Source organism: Canis lupus, chromosome 20 (assembly GCF_003254725.2).
Source record: "Canis lupus dingo isolate Sandy chromosome 20, ASM325472v2, whole genome shotgun sequence".
Lineage (NCBI taxonomy): Eukaryota > Metazoa > Chordata > Mammalia > Carnivora > Canidae > Canis > Canis lupus.
In genome coordinates this window covers 4,108,446-4,134,479 of record NC_064262.1, presented here as the reverse complement: position 1 = coordinate 4,134,479, position 26,034 = coordinate 4,108,446, and the positions used below count along the sequence as shown (strand labels likewise).

Here is a 26,034-nt window from a genome sequence, read left to right as displayed (position 1 = left end):
TGGACGACTTCCAGAGGCTCAAGCCAGTGGAGGTCCCCATTTGGGGAAGGAGGAGGAGGAAAAGCAGTAGTAGTAAAATCGAAAATTACACTGCGATGTATCCTTTCGCCCCAAGGGAAAACCCCAGGTTCGGGGCTGATTCCTTCAACAAGATTAACAAACAGAGGCATTGGTCAGGCCGGGGGACCCTGCCAGGACCCTGCCCAAGGCACGCAGATAACCATCACCAAACACAAACACTTTACAAAGTAAGAGTTTTTTTTTCTTTTTTCTTTCTTTCTTTCTTTTTTTTTTTTTTTTACATTATAATCCTTTGGTACTATTTGAATATATTTTTTTGCGATGTGTGCATACTACTTTTATAATTAAACAAAAACACTTAAAATGATTTTTTTTAAAGTAAAGAACTAATAATCACAGTGGAATATGAAATGTTGAGTATCAGCCTTGGGGACAGGTCACTTGGTTAAGTCCAAACACCCCAGCGCGGTAGCTGTGTTTCAGTCTTCGGCCTTCTGACTCCACCCACCGAGCACCTGCCTTGGTGACCTTGAGCTGCCCTCAAAGTTTTGCCCAGCTCCCTCCCGCAGGGCAGGGCACAGGAGAGGCCCAGGAATCCAGGAGGAATCGAGTCAGCAAAATTAAGTTAATTTACAGAGTTAGAGTAAAAGCTACCACCATAACCCGGCCCCACGCACACATGCAGTGTTCAGCAACCTCAGAAAGGTGTGCACTGGCAGGTGGTGCAGAGGCTGGTGTGGGGACACAGCGGGAGGATCGGGGTTCCATGGCCCCCGTGGGGTGCTGGGCAGGCGGCTGCCTCACAGGGCGAAGGTGGTAAAGAAGATGTGCATCTTGGCCAGGAAGGTGGTGACGGAGCCCTGTCGCCAGAGCTTCATCTCCACGTCCAGGGCGAAGTCCCGGGGCTCGCGCACCAACCGTTGCAGGTAGACGACGCCCGTGTAGGCATTGAGTGGACGCGTGCCGAAGTAGCCCTCCTCGTTGCCCTTGGTGATGGCCAGGGAGATGGTGTCGCCTGCGAAGACGGGCACCGGGCTGATGCGGAAGATGTGCGCGGGCACCAGGAGGCCCGTCTGGAAGTTGAGCTGGTAGTAGGTGATGCGCGCTGGCGAGTTCTGGCACTCCATGAAGTCGTGGCACGTCGTGCGCTCACATTTCCTGTGGGTGCAGGGGGCAGGGCTCAGGCAGCAGGCGCGGGGGCTCCCGCCCCTGACGCCCACCCGAGCCGGGCAAGGCACAGGCCTCAGTGCAGGCTCGCGGACCACCTGGGCCCAGCTCGGTGGCCAGCTCGACCCTTCACAGCTTCTGCTAAGGCACCTTACCTCTCTGGGTCTCGGTCTCCTCATCTAAGCTGGGACAATAGCCCGTGGTCTCGCTGCTTGCACGGGGTGAGTGAATAAACACGCGGGGCTGCGCACGGGGCCTGGCATGGCATCCACGGGTGCTTCCCCGCCTCCTTCCTTCCTCCCTTCGTTCTCACCCACCTTCCTCCAGTTTGTTTTTACTTGCACACTTTCTGTTGGCACAGATGCCCTGGGCATGATGTTTTGATTATTTTAATCATTTTCCAAATTCCTTTTCTTCTGTGAATGACCCTCCTTGGCAGCCATCTCCTCTTCTGACTCAGGACGGCCTGCCCATTCCCAGGAGAAGCCTCTCCGACCACCAGGGCCATTGGCCCACCTGGAGCTCCAAGACACCCACTCCTTAGGGGCCTCGCGACTCCATGCTACATGACAATGACGATGACGATGAGGACAGAAGCTCCAGCAAACCCCACAGGGGGCCTCAGGGCTTGAATTCTAAGCATAGCACCAATCTGTCCCTTCCTGGCTCTGGGAGCCACTGCCACCCCTCCAGCATTAAATCACTCTCTATGGGGCACCTGGGCGGCTCAGATGGTTAAGCATCTGCCTTCGGCTCAGGTCATGATCCCAGGGTCCTGGGATGGAGCCCCACATCGGGCTCCCTGCTCAGCGGGAAGTCTGCTCCTCCCTCTACCTCTGCCCCTCGCCCAGCTTGTGCTTTCTCTCACTGTCTTTCTCAAATAACTAAATAAAATCTTTTTAAAAATAAATAAATAAATAAACCAATCACTCTACAGGCTCATTGCTTCTAAAATGGATGCTGCTCAGGCACGAGGGCTCAGCAGCTCTAGGGGGCCCTCTGAGCAGGGCTCCCCACGTGGTGTACCACAGCACACAGCCACAATGACAACCTTGTCACCAGCAACAGGTGGCACTGATGCAGCACTCTGGCCATGCCATGCACCATGCCAAACCCATGGCGCCCCTGTACCCATCTCATGCTCGCACCCACCCCAGGCTGGCACTGCTCTTGCCCCCATGTTCCAGGGGGGGCAGCTAAGACCCAGAGAATGGAGATGATCTGGAAAGTCACCCAGACACACTCCCCTAAATGTCACGCATGCACACGGATGTTAGCGTGTATGTGATGGTGAAAAATGGCCAGGAGCCACAGGGCAGTGGTTGATGAGGGACACGTCCACACTAGGAAATATGGTTGGTGGGAGGCTGCACACACAGACATGGAAGACAGCTGTGAGGTAGGCAGCAAGGGGGCCCAGCCGAGCTCATGTGACAGCACAGTCACAGGCACTTTGTGCCACTCGTGTCACTGGGTGACAGGGTCCCACAGCCCCACTCAGGGGGATTTTCTGTGAGCTGTCTTCGCTCTGGTCTCTATACTCTGAGCTTTTTGCAAGGTGCTTGTGTGGGGGCCAGACCACACCTAGCAGTCAGGACCTGTGAAGAGCAGGAGTGGTGGAGGATGCGGCCACCTCTCCCCTAGGCAGCATGGGTGGGGTGCAGGGGTCTTGGGGCCCAAGGCCAGGTAGGGGCACTCACGTTTCGGAGACCCGGACATAGTTTGGAGGACACTCAAAGCGCAGGCAGCGGAAGCCGCCCCGGATGTTATGGCAGGTCTCAGCCTCGGAGCAGTTGTGGGTGCCCAGTGCACACTCGTCTAGGTCTGGGGAGAGAAGAGGAGGGTGAGGACAGAGCCCCCCCACCAGCTGGGGGCATTGGTCTAGCCCAGCCCAGCCCACATTGTCTCAGGGCAGCTTGTCCTGGCTGCAAGCACACCGTACAGCCGCACACCACACACCCCACCTTGTCCCTACCACACCCAGCGGCTGAGCGCCTTGCTTTACAACAAACTATCCGTGTCCCCTGAGGGCTTTCCATGCTCCCAGAATAAAAACTCAGCTTCTTCATGGGCACCATAGGGCCCCTCTGGCCTTCTCTGAGCCTCTCCTTCCACGTGGGCTGCAGCCCTAGTGGACATCTCTGGGCTGCTCCAACACCCTGACCCCACCCCAGCTCAGGGGCTTTGCACATGCTGTTTCTGCCCCTGGAACACATCTTCACATGCCTGGCTCCTTCCCATCTTTTAGGTCTCAGCTCAGGGTCACCTCTGCAGGACGCCCTCCCTGACTGCCCTATAGTAGTCCCCCTCCCATTTTATTCTCCTTCTACTGCCTGTCCTGCTCTGAAACACACGTTACTTCACATGCTTGTTCTGTGTCCCCCCACCCCCCCAGGAGCTCCAGAATGGCATGGGTGTGTGTCTTCCTTGGTCCCACATGTCCCCAGCACCTAGCAGAGCACCTGGCACGGAGCAGGTGCTCTACACATATTGCTAGATGGAAGTGTCAGACCCATCACTTGTAAATACAGACTCTAAGATGCCCCCCACAAACCGCACAGACATGCTCACGCTTCCTGTGCACACTCACACCAACACACACGGTTACCCATCTGCTCAAGCACACTCACAATGATACACAGGATCACAGACACAAGCACACAAGGGGGACCGTCTCAGGATGCTCACACACACAGAGACATAGACAAATATCTGACCAAAGCTCAGAGAAGCAAACGTGTGTGCATGTGTGTGTGTGTGTGTGCGCACAGGCAACCTGTAAGACAAGTAAGATCAGATAAATGGGTTCCAAAGACCCTTTCTGTGAAGATCAGCTGCTCAGCTCAGAGATGATGGAGTCCAGAGGCCCCAGGGGGCTGTCGCTGGGGCAAGGGGGACAGAGGGTCTTCAGGACCTTCCCTGGAAGGCTCCTGGTTTCTTTCTCCAGTCCTCCTCACTGATCCAGTTTAGGGGTTCTCCTCACTCAGTCCTCATGCCAGGCCTGTAAGGTTAGGGTCACGGGCCTCCCCAGACACAGGAGGAAATGAGGCTCAGAGAGGGGTAGGGACTCGCTCAAGGTCACACAGCAGTCAGCAGGCAGCTGGGGCTGGAAGCCAGGGATCCAATCATGATGCCACACAGACTCCTCACGATAGCAGCATGACAGTAATGACAGGACAGTTATAACAGCAGCCACCTGCATTCTATGTCTACACCTGGTGTCCATCCCATGTTCAGGGCTCTCTGCACTCATTAACTCATTTGTCCTCACAACCCGCCCCCGAGGCAGAACGGTGTCACTTCCCATCCTCACATGCCCGACTCCCAGCCGTTGGCCACCACCCTCTGTGGCGACAGGCCAGCTGACATTCATTCACCTCTTCAAGCCTCCCTCCCTTTCCTCCTCTGCAAACTGGGTCACGATCCCAATTTCCCAGGGTGGCGCAAAGGCTAGTGGGAGAAAGTAGGGCAGGAGCTGGAGGGGCCAGGATGGGCGGTGGTTGTCCTGATGGCTCATTAACTGAATCCACATGAAGGGAAGGGCCTCCTGCTCTTCGCCCCACCCCCCACAGCCCCAGCTTCCCTCTAGCTGCCCACAGTGGGGAGCAGGAAGTCCTGCCTCTGCAGGGGTGCGCAAGGGTGCAGCAGGGGAACGGGGAAGGAGCTGCTTCTTGCTGTCTGCGGGCCCAGTGCTGAGGGGGGAGATGCCCAGAAGTGGGAGGGAGGAGCGCCGGGGGTTAGCACCCCTATAGCCTGGCCTCACCAGGCTCGCAGGAAGCCGTCACAGGCCTTCCTTATGACCTTGGGGTCCTTGCCCTGCAGGGTGGCTAGACCCCTCGTGTCTGCGTGGCCCTCAACCCTGGAGCCTCTCTTGGAGAGGTCAGGCTGGAGGGAGGATGGGACAAGACCATATGCTCAGGGGTGTCATTGCAGCCTTCACCGTAGCTGAGCACCAGCCATGACTCAGAGGGGCTGGAGTGGGGAAGAAAGTCAGTGCTAATACTAACAGCACTGCTAAAAGCTAGCCTGTAGTGGGGGGGACTGCTGATAAGGGCTTTACGTGCATCCCAAACCAAACAAACGCTGAATTTACGCTTATTTTCAGCATGATCGTAACCAACATTATATTGTATCCATACACACATGTGTCTATATTGGCATAACCAGAGACTGGGAAAAAAACGCATCCAGGTATCAGCAGAACTTGCTGTTCAGTTTAGTCGAGTGGCTGAATGTTTAATAAGCACCTACTATGTGCTGGGCGCTGCCCCGCAGGTTGGTGCACGGGGGTCCTGGCCCTTCCTTCACAGAGTGTGTATTCTAGGAGACACTGCCCAGTCTTAATTCCCTCACATTTTTCTGTCCTGGTTTGTTTTTTTTTTTTTCCACCATTGAGAGGGTCAGGATTTACTATGAGATATTAACCAGCACATTCAGTTCTCCCACGGCTGGCCTCCCATCTTTCCGTTGGAGCCGTGAGACCTCAGGGGTTGGCCTGGGTCAGAACAGAATCAGGGAGCACAAGAGAGTCACCACTTAGCTCTGAAGGGCCGTGGGCATGGCTCCCACTGGTGACTCAGGAAGTCAGGCGAAACCATCATCATGCGCTCTGCCCTTGTTCACCCAGTGGCAGTACAGAGACCTTTCCAGCAAGAAAGCGTGGAGGGGAAGCAAAGGTATCACACGGGCACTGGGGCCTCCCTCGCGCCTGACCTCCTGGTGGGTCTGCAGCAGGGACTGCAAAGAGGGGGACCTGTGCCTCACCGGGGGTGGGGGCAGGGTGCTGTCAGGGGGCAGAAGGGTAGCCAGCCCTGGGAGGACGATGCAGTGGCCAGGGATGGGGGTGAGTGTGAGCAGCTGCAGAGTCCCGGAACCAGAGATGGGTGCCGGGGGTCAGATGTGCCAATGGCCAGCAGGCCAGGTGTGCATCTAGGCCCCGGAAGCCCTTTCTGGCAGCGGTAGATGCATTCCCACCCAGTGGGGCACCCAGAGACCCAGCAGACGTGGGCCAGGGAGGAGGGGTCAGGGAGAGACTACCTGGACTGGAGTAGGTTTTCAACCTGAAGCATCTGCAAGAGCAAAGTCATTGCAGTGTCTCACTGGACATCAGAGAAGGGACCACACCTGTTCTGCTATTAAAACAGAGCCTTGTTGTCCAAGATGAAATCCTAGTCCAGGAACATAAAGCCATGTGTCCCGCACAGCACAGTTTATGGCGAGTGAAATGCTCACCTTTAATGGAGCCCAATACTTCTTGTTTTTCAAACTAAAAAGCAGCCAGCTTTGCCGCCAGGGAAGCCTGGGTCAGCTTCTGTGAGCCTACCAGGCTTCCAAAGCCGTGATTTACCCACGCTCACTCGGAGTCTTTCCATTTATTTTTTCTTTACGTCTACCTATGGTAGGGAGTCCTTTTGCTCTGGACTAAGTATGCACATATGGACTGGAACAATCTGTGTAGGCGTGGTGCACACTGATCTAGTCCACGTCCACTATGCCCACTTGATCCTGTATTTTGCTTTTCATTACTTAAAACAAAAACAAACCCCAAAATAGCCAGCTGAGATCTACCAAAATGATCTCAGGACCCATTTACAGGTAGGAACACCCAGGCTGAACAACACTGATCTAACACTACCCTGCCCAGCACCAACTCTGAACCTCTGGGCCTACAGGAGCACCAGGGCCTGCCTTGGGCTAAAGCTGCAACCCCGGGGGACTCTGGGCTCTCAGCCCCACCAACCTGGGAAGAGCCAGCCATGCAGGCCAGGAGGAGGGTAGGTGAGCTGGGCTGTGAAGCCCTCAGGGGTCACTTTTTGGGCGGGGGGAGGAGGTAAAGGGGAAAGGGATGCTCCTGTGTACCCCCCAAGTGGATTCCAGGCCTCTCCACTTTGCCCAGGCAGCTTGCCAGGCCTAGAATTTGGTGGCCTCAGTAAGTCCCAATGAAACTGAACTTTAGCATTGTGACTCCCCAACTTAGAAAGAATATCAGATGTCACAGAACCTGGTCCCTATCCAGGGAAGTAGCTGCAAACTGCAAAAACAGGTGACTGCCCAGCCCTGCCCAGCTCTGCACAGCTCTGGCTGGGACAATGTCTTTCTGCATGCAAGGTTAGCAGATGCAGATGCTTGGGGGCAGACATGGGGACCCCAGAGTTGCTCTTCAGGTTCCCCACTGGAAAGGTCACTTGTCTTTTAGGACCTCCCCTCAGAATCCCTGTGTCTCTCCCAGGAGAGGGCCTACAGCTGAGCCTAAGCCTGAAAGATTAGCCTAAGCTGAGTCCAACTGCAGAAAGATTGTCTCCCCCTTCAATCCCACATAGACCTTGGTTAATATGGCCACCAGTGGCACTGGCCATTCCGTGTTGATGTACTAAGTGCCAGAGCTCCAATCACACAGCAAGCTGCATAAGGTTTTCTGTGCCTACTTAGAGCTTGCCTGAGACTCTGGTAGGGCAGGGACCCCTTACTTACCCTTGCAGGACCTCCCATTGGCCGTCATGGTGTAACCCCGCTCCGGGCATGCACACTGGTAGCTCCCCGGCACGTTGACACAGCGGAAGGTACAGAGGATGCCAGCGCCCTGAGCACACTCGTCAATGTCTGTCGGAGAGAGTTTCAGTCCCTTATGAACCCCTCGCACCCGCAGAGCCCAAACACTGACATCATCCTGGCCCCACCACAGCTCTGGGCTCTAGGGGCCCATTTTACCAATGAGAACAGTGCTCAGAGAGGGGAAAAGAGTTGCTAAAGGCCACACAGCAAAACAGGACTCCCATTCCAGTTCTCACTCCCTGGGGTTGCTCCATAATTACTACTATCAGTGCAGGGCCAATAAGGTACCAGACATGGGTGTAGACAAGGTGTGTAACCTCGTCCTTCATCCTGGTGAGGCCAGGACCATCATCTCCACTTTATAGAGGACCCAGAGGTCACGTAGCCAGGGAGATGGCAGGGCTGGGAATCCAGCTCTAATGTGATGCTGAAGCCTGTGTGTGTCCTGTGTGTCCCCAGCCCAGCAGGAAGTCTCTGGGGGCCTAGCACATGGGGAAAGGGTGCCTCTCAGGAAGGGGGCCCCTGGGCAGAGAAGAGGTACCTGTGCAGGTGTGCCCGTCCTCGGCCAGCTGGTAGCCTTGGCGACAGTAGCACTGGTAGGAGCCATAGATGTTGGTGCACTCCTGGCTGCAGCGCTGGGTTTCACATTCGTTCACATCTACGGGGAAACTGGCCTGTGGTCACGCAGAGTCCTCCGGGCCCAGTGGTGAGGGCCGAGGTCCCCGCTTGTCTAGAGCCTTACCTTGGGAAACCATTAGTTCAGCCTCTCTTTTTTTTTTTTTTTTTCTTTGTTATTTATGATAGTCACAGAGAGAGAGAGAGAGAGAGAGGCAGAGACACAGGCAGAGGGAGAAGCAGGCTCCATGCACCGGGAGCCCGACGTGGGATTCGATCCCAGGTCTCCAGGATCGCGCCCTGGGCCAAAGGCAGGCGCCAAACCGCTGCGCCACCCAGGGATCCCCAGTTCAGCCTCTCTTAAGGGCCAGTGGGGAATTAGAGGCCTGGGAAAGGGCAAGGAGCCCAGCTGGGGCAGGGGCAGGGGCAGGGCTGGCACTTGCTGGTGGGGTTTCGGCCCGCCACCTGGAGGAGGGAGCCACAGATCAGGCTCCGGTCTCCCCAGTGGGGGGCTAGGAGCTGCTTTACTGACAGTCCATATGACCTGGTAGAGATGGCTCTGGGAGGCACCATCTAGGGGCTAATAAGGACCCTCTCGAGGGCTGGGGCCTCCCCTGCCCCTGCTTCCCAGGCCTGGCACCCCATGGGGCCGGGGGAGGGGTAAGAGCTGCATGCATGGGCATGTAGGCCAAACGCGTGGGAGAGAACGAGTGAAAGGGCAGCTCATGGCTCAGGTGGAACATCCACTGGACTCTGGGCTCTTTGAGGGCAGGGACTTGGCTTTCCCTCATGAACCAAGAAGTGCCCAGCTGTTACGGTATGCCGGGCCTGTGCTCAATTTGGGGACTTAGCCCTCAACAAGACAGACAGAATTTCCACCTCCTGAAGCTGATGTACCTGTGTGCTGGGAAACAAGGAGGAGGGGCTAATTACATGGCTCAAATAACCATGTGTCAGAAGGTGCAAGTGCTGTTGGGGAAGGAGCAGAACAAGGGCAAAGGTCCTGTGGTGAGAGTGCGCCTGGTGCCTGGGGTGGGGGGGTGGGGGCAGCAAGGAGGCCAGTGTGGTCAGAGCAGAGTGGGCCTGGCCAGAGGAGCAGGGGAAGTCAGTCACGCAGGGCCTGGTGGGCCGCCATCTGGCCCACGTCCAGATCCTCAGAACCTCCCAACACACACGGCATTCACACGAAACAAGCCATTATGTCCTCTACGAGGCTCTGAGCTTGGGGGCAATACTGGTTCCATCTCTGGGTCTCTGACATCCAGCCAGGTGGGAAAGGAGAAGCCTCCTGAAGCAGGGAGGTGGCAGTGAAGGCAGTAGAGCCTGGGATGCAAGGGCCCTGCCCACAGCCCGATGCACCCAGCCTGGCCTGGAGGAGGGGCTCCCAGGGGATCAGAACACAGACGAGCAAGTGAACGTACCGTGGTCTGTTCCGGGAGGCCACCAAACGCCCTCTGATGCAGCTGGACCCGGTCACACTGCCCTGCCCCTGGGCTGGTACTGTCCCCGGGAGGGCCAGCTCAGGGGTCTCAGAGGCCTCTCCTCCCCAGGAGGGACGTAAGGAGAGTGCCTCCAGGCCGGGCAGGGCTGGAGACCCACATCCCCTTCCCCCACCTACCCCCTGACCTGTAGGCAGGGTCCAGCCCTTTCACAGGCTTGGTTTAACTCACAGTGGGTTTTTCTAAGAGTTTAAATCTATGGTAACATGCAAACCCAGCAGATTTTACATAGATATCTAAGTTTCTAGGATCTGGAAGACCAAGAACATTGGGTCACCCTAGACTGGCAGCACTGGGCACGAAGCTAGGAGCTGGGCAAGGCTCTGGGCTTTACGTGGTGCGTCCGTCTGTGCGGGGTCAGGGGTCAGGGTGCGCAGTACCTTCACAGTGCTTGCCATCCGCAGCCAGGAGGAAGCCCGAGGCACAGGAGCAGCGGTAGGAGCCCAGTGTGTTTTCACACGTGTGCTGGCACAGACGGCCTGGTGAGGTCCAGCACTCGTTCACGTCTGTGGGTGGGCGGCAGGCAGAGGGTGGGTGGCCCGCATGGAGGGCACAAGTGGCCTGAGAGCCAGCTCCCCCACCCCGCCCCGGGGAGAAGAGGGGGCTGGGCGAGGACAGGGACACAGAAACCCAGAAGGAACAGCAGGGAGGAGCCTGGACAGGGAACAGGAGAGGCCAAGACACCAGAGGCAGAGGGAATGGTGGCCAGAGTGTCAGAAGGAGGCCAGAGGCAGAGACAGATGCTTGGGCAGACACGGCAAGAGGGAAGAAAGAAGGGTGACGGGATGGTGGCCGAGAGAAGCAAGGGGAGAGCAGAGCAAAGAGGCACGGCTAGACGGGACACCGGCGGGCAGTCAGGCCGAATGCCGGCAGGGCAAGCGGAGGACAGGGCCAGCAGGAAAGAGGAGGAGGCCTGAGGGCTGGCCGGGGGCAGGTGGACCCCAAGAGGAGTCCCGGCCACCAGCGCCCACCTACCGATACAGGCCCGGCCGAAGGCGTCCCTCTGGAAGCCAGCTTTGCAGTCACAGCGGTAGGAGCCGGGGAGGTTGTGGCATACCTGCCCCTCGCCGCACTGGTGCACACCCGTCTCACACTCGTTCACGTCTGCCAGGGGAGGCGAGCAGGGCACCATGAGGCCTAGGCTCTCCCTCCACAAGGACCTCCCACAGGCAGAGGAACCTGTGAAGCCCAAGGCTGGATAAAAGGCAGGCAGGGAGGTGGCTGGCCTCACCCACACACTTGGTCCCGTCCTGGTTGGCGTGATAGCCGCGCCCACAGAGCAGGGGGTTCCTCTGGCACGTGTAGGAGCCCACAGTGTTGATGCAGCTGAAGCCTGACCGACACGGCTCGGACAGCGACGTGCACTCGTTGACGTCTGCAGAAGCAATGTAGGTGAAGGGGAGCCCGGCACGGTCCCTCCCCAGCTCCTGGCTTTGGAGCTCCGTACCAGGGGGGTGGGGGGTGGGTGGGGGTGCCCGGTTTGGGCATCCAGACCAGCCTTGGGCAGGCCCGCGTGATCAGACTGTCCCACTCCTGTGTTCTACCAGCACCATCTCCTCCAAGAACCTAAGCACCTGCCAAGCTCTTCCTACAATTCTTCTCACAGCTGCTCTGATGAAGTGGCTGAAGGCAGTGGCTCCCCTAGAACTTAGAGCGAGTTCTAGGTTAATTACTGTAAATCATGCCCCTGCTCTGGCTCCTCCCACCAATCTGTCAAGCTCATCCTCCATCTCTCCCTCACACTTTGCCACAGCCTCACTGGCCCCCTCATCATCCCATAATGCCCCAGCCCACCCCAGGGCCTTGGCACATGCTGTCGCCCTTTCTCCGGCACACCCTGCCCTCTGATATGTGCATGGCTGGCTCCCTCTCTTCCTCAGATCCCTGCCCCAATGTCACCTCCTCAGGGAGGCCCCAACCATTCCAGATATATGAGTGCCCCCCCCACTTTAAGACTTTGTCCCCTACTTGTTTATTATTTATCAAAGTACATTTGAATAACTGCTACTTCTATAAATGTATTTTCTTAGTCCCCCCTCCTCCAAAATGTCTCATTAAAGTACTATAACTGGGGTTCCCTGGGTAGCTCAGTGGTTGAACGTCTGCCTTTGGCTCATGTCGTGACCCCGGGGCCGGGGTCCTGGGATCGAATCCTGCATCAGGTTCCCCAAGGAGAGCCTGCTTCTCCCTCTGCCTATGTCTCTGCCTCTCTCTCTCTCTCTCTGTCGCTCAAGGATAAATAAAATAAAATAAAATAAAATAAAATAAAATAAAATAAAATAAAATAATAAAACAAAATAAAATAAAATAAAATAAAAGTGCTATGACTCCCTGACCTCTGGAACCATGCATACAGTAGGTGCTCTGAAAAGCTGTCGATAAATGAATCACGGAGGAACTGCTGGCAGTCAGGCAGGCCCCTCCTCACATTTCCCTGACCCTGGCCGGGTATCCCGGGGCTGATCGAGGGCTCTTCTTGTGCCCGCAGCCCTGAGGTGTCCCTGTGACACTGCCAAGATCACACAGTGAGGAGCTGTTAAAGGGGACGCCCTGGAAACAGCTCCAGCTCCCAGAATGGCTAGAGGGACCCCCAGAGAGTCTTGAGAAGGGCTTCAGGTAAAGCCATTGCCCCTCTCGTCCCAAAGCATCTCCCCTGCCAGACGGAGACACCCGTCCCACAAGTGCCCTCCTGCGGGAAGGGTGTGTGGCAACACCTACACTCTGACATACCTTGTTTCTGCCCACGCCCAGCGGCTGGCCTTGCACACCTGCCTGCCTTCCCACGTCTCCTGCGTCTTTCACCCCCGCCCCCACCCCACACAAGGTTGAGTGCAGCCTTGACCACGCCTGCTTTGGTCACTGTCAGTCCCGCAGGGGCTCTGGCTCCCTGCCCCTGGGCCAAGACGCACCCGGCAGCCCCGGGGAAGCTGGGGCCTCAGGCCAGCAGCTCTGCGGAAGGAGTGAAGAGAGGTGGGGAGAGTGTAAGATCTCAGATCCAGGCAAGGACAATTAGGCCACCACCTGCCACCTCTTGGGCCATGAACAAGGCACAAAATCAACCCCACACGTCTCACTAACGTTCTTTGCAAAGAGAAATGTTAGTATTATGTGTGGTAGGGTCACATTTTGTGGACTGTGTGTTCCAGCTGTGTCCGTGTGTCACAGATCAAGGTATAAACACATTCCTTACTGCTAGCTAGGTTAAAAAACTCTGATACACATTCACACACACAGCCTGATCCCACAGACGGGTAAACTGAGGCCACAAGAGGAGGAGCTCAGCCAAGGTCAGGTGGCTCAGGATAGCAAGAGTTTTGGTTCACCAGTGCCTCCAGGGGCCAGGCACTGACGTGTCCATTCACAAGTAGGGATGCTAAGGCGGCCAGGGCAAGACCACCAAGCCAGGCCCCATCAAGCCCTCCCCGAGCCCCCACCCCAGGCCGGCGGCCACAGCCCCTCGGACCCCGCTCACCCACGCAGTTGCCCTCGGGGTCTTGCAGGAAGCCCTCCATGCAGCGCTGCCGTGCCTGGCAGTAGAAGGAGCCCTTGGTGTTCTGGCACGTGAAGCCCACCTGGCAGTTGTGCGTGCCCAGCTCACACTCGTCCACATCTGCCACACAGAGGCAGGGTGTCAGGGGCCACTGGGCAGGCCCCTGCCCACACGGCCCCACCATGACCTTGAGGGCTGGGTAGGTCTTCTCCATCACGGGAGGCCGGCAGAGCAACGTCACTGTGGTGACTGTGTCAGTAGCAGCAATGCCATCAGCACAGCGCCGGAGCTCCTCCGTGGTACCAGGCACCGTCCCAAGTTCTCAGACATGGATTTATGGACAATGCTCCCAACAACCCCAGGAAGCAGGTGCAAGGACACTGAGGCACAAACACAGCCGATGGCTCAGGGGGCACTGGGTTGGGACCAGCACCCAGGTGGCCTGCTTCAGGGTCTGTGCTCCCGGGGCAGGTAGGACGGAGGATGCGTGCCCAAATCCCCAAGGGCATGTGTCCAGGCTTCTCGGGAGGTGTGCTGAGGCTGGAGCTGCTGGGCCTTGATGGCACCGCTGTCCCCCAGCAGCTGTGTGGCACTGAGCAAGTCACGGAGGGCCCCTGACCTCTGTGTCTACAAAGTACTAGCATCACACCTTCCCTCAGGCTTCCTGCAGCAGGCACACCAGGTCTTTCTTACCAATGGGGAAACAGAGACAGGATGCAGAAAGGTAACACTCAGCATTAGCGGCATGGGGAGATCACTCAGTTGTGCTGTCGGACCAAGGCCTGTGTGTCTGTTTGCCTGCAGTCCTCCCACCTGGCCTTCTTCCCTCTGTCCACCCTGTCTGTTTGCCAAGGCTTCCACCATTTTTCCAGGGCAGCCCAGTGTCCAGGGGGCCCTGTGCTGGGTTCTAAGCAGCCAAACTGGGACCGGTATGGCCTCCGTCCAGAGACCACCTGATGCCTGAGATGCAAGCCCGTCTGCAGCTGCTCTGGTCTAAGAAGGAGGCAGGCAGCTCCCCGAGATGACAGCGGCAGGGGTCATGGGACATGTCCAGGGCATGGGTGCCCCTCCCCTCCCCGGGTGTCAGGGTTCTCAGATGGGAGCTGGCCCCGGATCTGTGTGCACACACGTGTGTGCTGAGGGGACTGGGTTCACCTCTCCTCCCCCAGCTCAGGGTCCAGTGTGGAGCTTGCTAATCCACCTCCCTGAGCTCATGCCCAGCCTCCTGGCCAATTCTCATCCTTGGTTTCCGAAGTTTACCACAATCCAGCACCCCAGATCTTACCTCTTGGGTGACATTCTTTTGGACATTTTTAGTAAAAAAAAACCCGGAAATGCTCACCTTCACAGGTGAAAGACTCCAACTCTCCTCCTTAATGGGACTGCCACCTTGGGCCCTCCTTCCACACTCCCAGCCTGCTTGTACCCCTGAGACTCTCTGTTCTTTGACCACGCCAAGATCTCTGCTCTCCTGAAAGGCCTCACACTTGCTGTTCCCTCTGCCTGGAGCCCCCTTCCCCAGAGATTCCCATCATGCGGGTCCGGATGACATCACCTCCACGGAGAGCCTCTCTGGAGGCCCCGCCTGAAGTCCAGTCACAGCCCAGCCACTCCTGCCCTCCGTTTGCTTGTGTGCCCCCCCCCCCCGTCTCCCTCATCAGGAGGTCGGGGACAAGGACACTGCACCCCAGCCCATATCCTGCCATCCAGAACCCTGCCAGGAACATAAAAGCAGCTCAGGAAGTATCTGTTGAAATGGTTTGATGAAAATTCTCCCTCTTCTTAGGAGGCTAGAATTTTCCAGTGATCCTTCTGTGGGGCTCCACCCCAGTGTACAATGGGAACTGAGGTAAGGCGAGGGAGTAACTTGGCACCCAGATGCCAGCAAAGGTAGCAAAGCCAGAAGCACACTAAGTCCCACCAGCCTCAGACACCCCACTCTGCCCCAAACACCATCATCTGTGGGGTCTTCCCACAGGCAAGAAACCCAAGGGCTTGGAGCTTGCCGGAGGCAGAAAGCTCTGGTCAGGCCAGGGGCAGGTCAAGGGGCAGGGTGCAGATGGGACTGGCTAGGTCAGGGTGGGATGGGAGGCGGGGTGAGGGTGGGGCAGGAGGCAGGGACAGGCTAGGTCAGGGTGGGATAGGAGGCGGGGTCAGGGTGGGGCGAGGGGCAGGGCAAGAGGCCTGGCACATCAGGGGCGGGACCTCCAGCTTCCCACCTCACCTGTGCACTCGCCATCCTTGAGGGCATAGCCAGGCTCACAGGTGAGGGCCTGGTAGCAGCGGAAGGAACCCACGGTGTTGACGCAGTGCTCGCCCCGGCTGCACGAGTGCAGGTCCGTCACACACTCGTTGATGTCTGCAGGGAGAGCGGGGCATCAGGGGCTGCAGGGTGGTGCCAGGACCTGGGCCTGGCACAGCCATCCTTGCCCTCAGGGTCTCAAGGTGCTCACCACCCGGAGAGCCACACGTGGTTGATGTCCACCTGTCTATGCATCCATTCATTCAACAAAGATTTATCGAGCGTCTGCTGTGCCAACAAGCATTGTTCTTGGCACTGGGATACATCCATCGGTGAACAAGACAGACAGATCCCTGCCGGAGGCCCGACAGAAAAATAAACATAAAGTCGGGAGGGTGGTGGTCATGAGTGCTGTGGGAAAAAACAGAGCAGTGTGAAGGGAATGAGGAATACAGAGGCGCAGCAGGGAGGTCAGGGAGGGAGGCTAAGACAGGAGCAGCAGGGAGGTCAGGCTCAGACAGGAGGACATTTGAGCAAGCATTTGAGGGGGTGACAGGATGAGTCAAGCAGATACTCCGGGCATAGGACACAACGGATACTAGGACTCTGAGGACTGAGCCTGCCCGGCAGACTCAAGAACTGCCCGGGAGGGGGTGTGGCTGCAGGGGAGAGAAGAGAAGAGAGTGTGGATGCTGAGGGAGGGGGGAGCCATAGACGGTTCCAGCAGAGGACAGAAATGGTCTGACTCATTTGTGACAGGGTTCCCTGGCTGAGTGTGAACACCCTAGCGGTGAGCATGGAGGCTGTTAGGACAGGAGATGTATGACAGGGCTCGGACCACCCCCATGGAGGCGAGAAGAAGCAGTCCAGCTCTGGAAATGTTGTGAAGGTGGAACCCACAGGATCCAGTGATGGATGAGCCAGACGTGAGCGGTAAAGAGGAACCAAGAGGTGTGCAGAGCTTCCTGGCTGAGCAGTCGAACAGGCAGGGCGCCAGCACCTGGGATGGGAGTGAGGCTGGCGGGAAAGGCTGGGAACCCTGTGGACACACCGAGTGTGTGTCAAGAGGCAGCCAGGCACGCGTGTGAGTTCACGGGGGTGGGGGGAGCATGCTAACTGGGGAGTGGTCAGCGGCGGAGGTCCCCTAGGGGATAAGTGACAGACAGAAGAGGCCAAGAGCTGACTGAGATGAGCAACTGGGAAGGGGAGAGGCCTGCAAAGGTGAGAGAAGCGGGGGGCAGGAGAACCGGAGAGTTCACCAGTACCCGCCCCGGGCCGGGTGCTAAGGATGACCAGCCCAGTGCCGGCCGCCGCCACGCTCCACCTGGCGGGAGGCACCGCAATCCTCCACCGGTGCAGTCAGCCCTAGACACACGGTAACTAGCACCTGTTCTGTGCCAGGCCCAGCTGGCCACGCGGGGTGTCGGCCACAGCGCCCGCCCTCAGGGAGCTGCCCCCCTGGAACAGGGACGGGACAGGGAAGGTGGAGATGTGGGGGAGAAAAGCTGAGTCTCTGCGCCCCGCACTATCAGAGTCGCTTCTCAGGGGCAGGGACATGTAGCTACGTCTAGGAGGATGACGGGGACCAGGTGCAGGGGGAGCACATGGCTGGGGAAAGAGGCCCCCCAAATCACAGGTGACCGAACGGCATACAGGCCAGCCTGACCCTGACTTGGGTGGGGAGTGGGGCGGTGGAAAGGGAGAGTTTCGGGCCAGCAGGTTGGCTTGGAAGGCTTGGCTGTGCAAGATAAAGATTCACAGGATGGTGTGACAGGGAGAGGCATACCCACGACCCCAGAGAGGCCACAGCTCCACAACCCCAATAGCCTGGGAGGAGTCACCGGAATAAATAACAGCAGCGGACACTACCTGAGGGTCACCAGGGGTCAGCGGTGGATGATGCTATTTCACAAATGAAGTGATAACTGCACAGGCAGCAGCCAGAGGGGAACGCAGAGCACGCAGCCCAGAGCTGTGCCCTTTCCACGCTGCTGCAGGATGGGCCGCAGAACCCGGAGCTACTTCCTTCCCATCATCTAGCAGAACACCCCACTTGGAACATTTTTCCCATGGCCTATATGGTCCCCAAGGGGCAGGACACAAAAGACAAATAGCAGAAGTCACACATCCGTTAGAAGTCTTCAGGACTTGGCTCCACCCTATCCCACTTTGGCTTACATACCTCTAATGACAGGGAGCTCACTACCTATGCAGGCTGCCTCAGTGTGAAATTTGTTGAATTGTAACAGTGACATCAAATACTGGGGAATTCTAACTCCATCTCCGCAATGACAAAGACGAGTGTTACTCCTGTGTCATTTCACAGATGGGGAAACAGGCTGAGAGGCTAACTTACTCATCTAAAGTCCTGCAACTAGAAAGTTGCAGAGCTAGGATGTGAACCCAGGCAGTCTGGCTGCAGGGGGGCACACTCTTCATGCAGGTGCGAGTGCCCCAACTCACCAGCCGGGGTTCATAACCATGTCTGGAGCTAACAGATGAACCGCAGATGACATGGGTACTCATCTGTGCATGAAGAAGTGGGGTGGAGAACAAGCGCTAACAGATGATAAAATGAGCATGTCAGTGGAGCAGGAGGGAGGAGAGGAGACACTGGTGCGTCTGTACAGAAAGAACAAGGAGGGAGACATGAAAGAACGAGAATGTGAGCTCATAAATTTTGCTGAATGAAATACACCATTGCTCTTTGAATCCCAGAACCTGTTTTCTGTCTGCCTGGTGACCCCTTTTAGTGTGAGGGCTTCTATCCGGGCCACCGGGGGAGCCTGCACACCCGGGCATGGCGAGGGCGTCCCGGGAGGGGTGCTCGCAGGCCCAGGCAGGATCTGCCTTCCCAGACGTACACATACAGACACGACCCAGACAGGAAGAGCTGCCCAGCCACTGACAAGCACGTTCAGGAGGGCGCATGTTGTGCCGACAGCTGGAGGCCAGGGGCAAACATGTCTGCAGCCGCCCCTCAGCCCAGCACCGTGGGCTCATCTGCCCAGTGGCAGCGGAGGGTGAGGAAGAGAACATGTCCAGGCTGGACATGGTCCCCAAGCACACAGAAGACAGATGGGGCTCTGATCACGTGCCCTGGATACACTCTGCGCTGTTCCTCCCTCCACACTTTTGTTCGAGCAGTTCCTTCCACCCTGCATGCCCTTCCCGATTTCCAAGTCCCATCCGTCCTTGGAGACCAATGCAAATGCCACCTTCTACGGGGAGTGTGTCCAGATGTCCCAGGCTGGAATGACGCCTCCCTTTGCTTGTGTCTCTGCTGGAGCATTTCTAACAGTCTGCCCTGAGTCCCTGCTACTTTGGGTCTATCTCTCTGTTGAGGACCATCCCGTTTCCTCCATGAAAACATCAGACCACTGAGCCATGGGAGAGCATCAAGTGTGCCCTCCTCACTGCCCGGGGGGCACACCTAAAGCCCCAGCCCCCAGGCCACTGTGCACCAGGAGGCAGGAGGGAAGGGCTGGTACCGAGCACCGGCCCCATCCATGCTCAGGCCAGGAGCTGGGCCCCACTGACCCCAACGTTAGAGGCGAGGAAGCAGGCTCAGGGATGGAGCGCCACTGTTCAGGGTCACACAGCAAATGAACACCGAGTCGGGGTGCAATGCTGGGTCAGCCTGACCCCAGCTCCATCCATTCACCTCTGGAGGGGATTCCAGGTGCACCTAAGGATAATCTCAGCAGCTGACATCACATGCTTACTGTGCCCCAGGTTCTCTGCTATCCCATATACAGGTCACATCATCTCCAAAGGAGGATCAACGCCTCCTTTTTTACAGATAATGAAACTGAGGCGTGGAGAAGGGGAGGCCTTTGTCCAAGGCCACAGGGTTACTAGGGGGTCCTGCTTCAAACCCAGGCCTCCCTGTCTCCAGACCCCATGGACTCTATCTGCTGCCTGCACACATGACCTCCTCACTTCAGCGACCCAGCCAAGTCATACATCAATTAGTTTTCTGACTCTCAGGCACATACGTCCCTGGGGAAAGCAGCCTCCCGGTGGTATCGGTGAAGAAGCGGAACAGGACACCAGGACATGTAGGGCATGACACAGAGCAGGAGTGGGTGCTGGCGGTGCTGAGAGCTCATATGCAAAGGGCAGGCCCTTTAGCATGTGGCCACAGTGTGGCGGCTTGGCGTGGAGCAGAGCAGAGAGCCGTGACGGTGGAGGCAGGCAGGGGCTCTCGCTTACCCACGCACTTCCGGTGCCTGTTGAGAATAAAGCCCTTGGCACAGAGCACCGTGTGGCTGACACAGTAGAAGGATCCCAAGGTGTTCACACAGAACTGTCGCAGGCTACAATCATGAGTGCCCATGAGGCACTCGTCTTGGTCTAGTGACAGCCGCAGGAGGAAAAACAGAAGTGCCATTAGAAGGGCATGGCCTGTCTTGGAGCATTCAGGGACAGAGAGGGAAACTGAGACCCAGAGAAGGGCAGGGACCTGCCCGGGGCCTCCTAGGGCACCAGCCGTACCTCTGGGCTTCAGGCCCAAGTTGGAGTTTATACAGTCCAAAGATGTCAGAGCCAGAACCCCAGGAAGGACAGGTGTGAGGTGAGTCTCAGAGAGGACAGGAAGCCTGGCCAGGGTCACACAGCAGGGTGGGACCAGGGGCCATCTCCCACCCAGCTCTGGAGGCGTTCCCACCTCCCCAGGCAGCCAAGGGAGGCAGGCAACAGCAGGGATTTGAAATTTAAGTGTGTAGGGGACCAGGCTGGCAACATCCACAGGGAAAGCGGTCATTGGGGCACTGTGGGGCCTGTGGTCTATTGGGGGAGGGGGGGGACCAGGACTGTGAACCCCTTGTGGGCAGAAGTTCGAAGAAAAATCTGAAATCTGGTCATTTTTTAAAAAGTTCTTGAGTTTTCATGGTTGTGTAACTTCTTCAATTATTTAACAGGGTAGAGTCCAGCAGGATTTCCCTGCAGGGCAGGCTACCCTCTTAGAACACTATCTGCAACGTCTGGTCTGGACCCCATAGCCATTACTGCCAGGGGTCCTGCAGAGGCCTGGAGAGACACGGACACCCTGACCGGGACCAAAGGAGGCCCGACCAGGAGAGATGCATTCCTCACATTTTCAGGGCCTTGATGGAAGCGAAGGGAAATCCAGAGGGCACCTGAGATCTGCTCCCCCGACCTGGGAGAAAGGTGGGCCAGTCACCGCCATGCTGTGTACTCTGGGTCAGTATCCCGCCCTCTCTGGGCATGTGGATGGTTTTTGTCCACATCACAACACAGTCCCAGCCAAGGGGCTGGATGTGGGTTTCAGTTTCTGATAGGGATATGCATATTTTCTCAGATAGACTTAACTGTTTTACCCCTGGACACCCACTGAGGTCGTATCTCCTCAACTTGAACCTGAACTAAAGCATTTCCTAGACCATCTCCATGCTCCGTGCTTGTCCTGCCTCCAGACATGAGAAGGTATAGTCTTGAGATCTCTTGCGTTGTTCTCAAGGTGTCATTCACTTGGGAAGCACCCCAGTAGGTGCCAGATCCAATGCCCTCACTTCATAGTGGCAGGCCGTGCTACACTGAAGTCCCACCAGGACAAGACCTGGTCCTAGCAGGACTGCAGATATGAAAGGGACATGCTTTTGGTCCCTCTATGACCCTGAATTACCAACATCTACTGCCCCTTCTGTGGTTTCAGTAATAGAACCAAGCACGTGCCATCCAACTGGGGCACCTACTACCCAGCCTTGCTCCCCATCAGAGAAAAGTGGGAGGGATGAACGTCACTCCTGGGTCCTGCCTTACAACAACAGGGTGTGCACCTCTCTCTTTCCCTTCTGTTCGAACAAGGACAAGGTGGCCACAAACCAATTTCAGCCACACAGACAGGGCTAGCCAGAGCACGGTCCAGGGACTTGTCAGAAACACAAATTCTCGGACCCTACCCCAGCCCTGCTGGGTCAAGATCTCTGGGGATTCTCAGGATCCATGCTGTCACCAGGCCTCCAGGTGACTCTGTGGGACACTGAAGTTTGAGAATCTCTGCTCTCGAGAATGGTAGAAAAACAAGATAAAAGTGGCCTGAAAAGCCCTGGCCAGCCTGTGTGCACACCTGGATGGCATGTGCACACCTGTACATGGTAACATGAGAGGAAAGAGCTGTTTCAGCTCCTCTATTTGATGCTCTGTGTCACAGCAGCCAAAAACACTCCCTTACTAACTCAGTTAAGTTTCACACTCAGAACACATCCACCTCATTCTATTTGTCCCGTCTCTGCTCTGGGGCCCCCAACACAGGCCAGCTCAGATTTGCACAGGTATGAGAGCGGCCCCTGTGGTACTCACCTTCACAGGACACACCATCCGCCATGATGGCATAGCCAGGGAAACAGGAGCACATAGCTGTGTCCCCAATGACACTGCACACCTGCTTGCAGGGCCCATTGTCTGGGGGAAAAAAACCACACAGAGATCAGAGACCAGCAGGCTTGTCAGCCCTGCTCCAGCCTATAGGCAGAGGGCCTGGGAGCAAAGGAACCCGGCCACAGATCCTTTCCACAAGGACCCTTGGTAAATCGGCTGGTGTCAGGGGCAATGCTCAGGGCCTCCCATCACCATCACCACTCAGACACCAAACCCCTCCCTGGAGTGACAGTGCTGATGGAGAGGAGGGGACAGAAGACAGAGCAGGGGGGAGAGAAAGGATGGAGAGACAGAAGGACCAAGAAAGAGGACTTTCCACGCACAGTAGTGGCTGTGCTTTCCATGCAGGCTCCAAGACAGTTTCTCAAGCAAGGATTCTATTCGCTCAGTGTTATAGGAACTAAGAAGAAAAGCTGCTAACTGACTTGCTTGAGATCATACCCTAGCCCTGGGCTCCCCTCACCCACAACCTCACCTCCTCAGCTACATTCTCAATTCCTGACCGCAGACAGGCGCGACCAACCAAATCCCCGAAGCAGGAGGAGGCCATCTTGCACATGCCCAGCACTGAGGAGCCCCCCACCAGGCAGTCCAGAGCCACCCCAGGGCCCAGGTTACCTTTGCAGGTGTTGGGTTGTGGCACTGGTAGCATGATGGTGTTGGAGGCCACCTGGGAGGACTCTGGTTTCACTGCAGATTCCTCTGCAGCCTCCGGCTGTGGGGGGTCACTTTCTGTCATGGACAGAGTAGATAGAAGGGGGACAGCTCATGCCTTCAGCCTGGCTTCAGGCTCTTCCTACACCCTGGGCACCATGCCTTGTCTAATTCCCTCCTACCCATTTCACACGAGAGGAAACTGAGGCTCAGAAAGCAACATACCCCAGGCAAGATCTCTCTTGCAGCTATTGAAGCGGAGGAGAAGTGGAAGGAGAGGAGTGAGTTTCTAGACTAAAAATGTATTTATCCCTGGACAGGTGGCAGGCAGAGAGCCTCCCAGACCAGGGAACGAGGCAGCTTCCTAGGTTGCCTATTGAAGGTTGACCACCTCGGGCCTACTGCTGGGGATACAGACTGAGTTGGGTCGATGGGGGCCTCTGTAGCCTAGGTCCTGGCCCTGCACTGGGCTCTAGGGTGGGATGCTGAGGCTGCCCACACAGATAGAACTTCAGATGGAGCAAATGATTTCAACCTGTCTGCCTGGCCTTACAAATCCCACCGTTAGGGGCCTCCAGTTCTCACAAGCTCCAGAGCGTTGGGTAACAGGGGGAAGCAGACCATTGTGTCCATCACAGGAACACCATGCTCCACGGGCAAGATCAGCCCCTGCCCAGCCATCTGGGCCCTTACCTGGGCGGCAGGTACGGCCATCGTCCTGCAGTGAGAAGCCAGGAAAGCAGGCACAGTGGTAGGAACCCACGGTGTTGATGCAGAGATGCTGGCACAGCTCCCCTGGGAGGAGCAGGCACTCATCCTGATCATCCCCAGGCAGACTGTTGGGCAGCTCAGTCTCTGTGCCCAGGGATAGGGCCTCCCGGTTCGCCAACTCTGTCTCTGAAACTAGAGTGGGGTTCAGTGCTCATGATGGGACACGGGTTGGCCCCAGCAGGTGGCTGACACTATAGGCCTCCAGGAAATCAGTGAAGGTCCTCATGAGAACCTTCTGTGTGCCCACCTAAGAGCACAGATGGACAAAGGATAGATGGATGGATGGATGGTTAGATGGGTGATAGGTGATGAATGGAGGGATAAGGGAATGGATGATGGATGGATGGATGGATGGATGGATGGATGGATAGATGGATGCATGGAGTTGGGAGGGAGGGATGGATCACAGATGATGAATGAAGGGATGAATGAATGGTGGATGAATGGACAGATGATGGATGGATAGATAAATAGATGAATGGGATGGATGGATAGATGAATGGATGGATAGATGAATGGATGGATTGATGAATGGATGATAGATGATGAATGAGGTAGATGAATATGGATGGATGGATGGATGGATGGATAGATACAGATGGATGGGTGGAGGGAGGAAGGGAGATAGGGATGATAGATGATGAATGAAGGGATGCTTGAATGGTGAAAGGATAGATGGATAGATGGATGACAGATGATGAATGGAGGGATGGATGAATGGAAGGATAGGTAGGTGGGTAGATGGATGGATGCATGGATGAATGGAGAGACGAACAAACAGACCTCAGCAATAAGAATGAACCCATGAAAAAAAAACAAACAAACAAACAAAAAAAAAAACAAAACAAAAAAAAAAAGAAAAAAAGAATGAACCCATGAGAGCCAGGTCCAAGTCTTTATACCCTGCAATATGCCAGGGCCAGGCCCATAACACTCCTCAGGAAGCTTTGGCTAAAGTGTTGAACTGGATCTAGACCCCTGATCTCAGTGACATCTGGGAGGACCATCCCTAGCAACAAAAAGGACCCCAGACATGTGCTCTGTCAGATGGGGATCTGAGCTCTCACTTGGGCCTTCTACAGCCACATTACCCTGGGCAGCACTAGGTCTCTCCAGCCTGCCGGGGCTGCAGTGGGGAGCAGGTGGGAGTGGCAGAGAAGGCTTCTGGGGCTGAGGTGCCTTGGAGGCTCTTCATATATCAGTAATGGAATGGGGAAGGGGGTGCTGCAGCCTTTCATGTTCCCAGTCAGCATGGGACTTCAGCTTTGCTCACTGGCCCCAGGAGCCAGGCCCCCCAAGAGACCAACTACATGAGGTTACATCTGAGAAACATGTTTCACATCAAGGGTGTTTACACTGTGCTCAGCCCAATCAGCCCTGGCCTGGTTCATGCAGATGGGGCCGTGACAGCTGGTGGTCCAGCCTGAAGACCTGGCACTGCAGGTGGGCAACAGATGGACCAGGGCTCTGCTGAGTGGGCTGCAGGCTGGGGAGCATTTCTAGGGTTCATGCTCAGCCTACCCTCCCCCCAGCATGCTCTTCATACAATGCTCCTGGCAGAAGGAAAATGGAGGCTCAGAGGAGCAAAGTGATTTGCCCAAGGTCAGTCACCTGAGTAGCACTGGAATCCAGGTCAGTTTGGCCTTACCATCTATGTCTCTTGAGGCCCAGGTTACCCACCAGTTCCCCATTGGAGGAGAGGAACACACACCTTTGGCCCTGGACCCTACCGGGCCGCATCCCCACCTCTGACTCCTAGAGCCAAACCTCCTCACGGACTATACCGTGAACCAAACCCTTCTGGGTACTAACCAGACCTTCCCAGCACTGCTCAACCAGGCCCCTCCAGCCAGCTCCAACAGGTGGTACTTCCTTTGGACTGGACACAGAACTGTCTCCGCACTAGCCTGGTAAGGCTGGCTGGTCCCTCTTAGTGGAGTCTCTGTGCACTCACTGGGACACCCTCACCAGGCTCCTCTTGGCCCACAGGCACAAAGGAGGCTAACGGTCATGAGTCCAGGAGACATCCCTGGCTAGGATGACAGGAGCTGGACATGGCAGCTGGAACAGTGACCAGAGCATATGGAGGACTGGGGAGCCCTTCCACTGAGGGCTGGAAGCTTTAAGATTGCTCAGACAGGAGCAAACACGGGCTCCAGGCTCCGCACTGGCACACATATAGCCAAAGGCTGCCCGGGGGCAGGCTCTGGGCAGAGGCACATGGGAAGAGGACCCAGGCCTGATCAGCCCTTACAGGGCTCATGGTGGTGAAGGGGAGGCCACCAAACAAACCCACCATTTATTCAGTTATTTCCTAGGGACTCTTAGGGGCCAAGCACTGAGAACACAGGGAGAACGGCAGTGCTGGCCTGAAGGGGTTGGTCAGGCAGGCAAGGCACCATTTCCGAACGCATTCTCTATCTTGGTTTATCCCTCAAGACACAGGTGACAGAGATGGAGGGCAGATGGATGAAGGAAGGTAAATGAATAAGTGGATGAGTAAAGGGCTTCCTGCTGGGTGGGTGGGTGAATACATGAGCAGATGGACAGATAAAGGATGGATGGATGGATGGACGGGTGGGTTGGTGAGTGGGTCAGTGGGTAGACACATGGATGGAAGG

General features: G+C 56.5%; 1 protein-coding gene across 3 annotated transcripts in view; it reads right to left on the bottom strand.

The window, feature by feature from the left end:
• Positions 1-240: 240 nt before the first annotated feature.
• FBLN2 (fibulin 2) overlaps positions 241-26,034 on the bottom strand; it is a 98,918-nt gene continuing 73,124 nt past the window's right edge. For 2 of the 3 annotated variants that reach the window (XM_025448783.3, XM_025448773.3), the window contains 13 exons: positions 23,336-23,545; positions 22,607-22,720; positions 21,911-22,012; positions 19,802-19,942; positions 15,569-15,703; positions 13,327-13,464; positions 11,086-11,229; positions 10,830-10,958; positions 10,235-10,360; positions 8,282-8,398; positions 7,660-7,788; positions 2,889-3,012; positions 241-1,179 (listed from right to left, as the gene is read on the bottom strand). In XM_025448783.3, coding sequence (XP_025304568.1) covers positions 822-1,179; positions 2,889-3,012; positions 7,660-7,788; positions 8,282-8,398; positions 10,235-10,360; positions 10,830-10,958; positions 11,086-11,229; positions 13,327-13,464; positions 15,569-15,703; positions 19,802-19,942; positions 21,911-22,012; positions 22,607-22,720; positions 23,336-23,545 — 1,967 coding nt within the window. In that variant the 3' untranslated portion in view covers positions 241-821. The remainder of the gene's footprint in view (positions 1,180-2,888; positions 3,013-7,659; positions 7,789-8,281; positions 8,399-10,234; positions 10,361-10,829; positions 10,959-11,085; positions 11,230-13,326; positions 13,465-15,568; positions 15,704-19,801; positions 19,943-21,910; positions 22,013-22,606; positions 22,721-23,335; positions 23,546-26,034) is intronic. The other variant, XM_049097813.1, reaches the window with a different exon arrangement.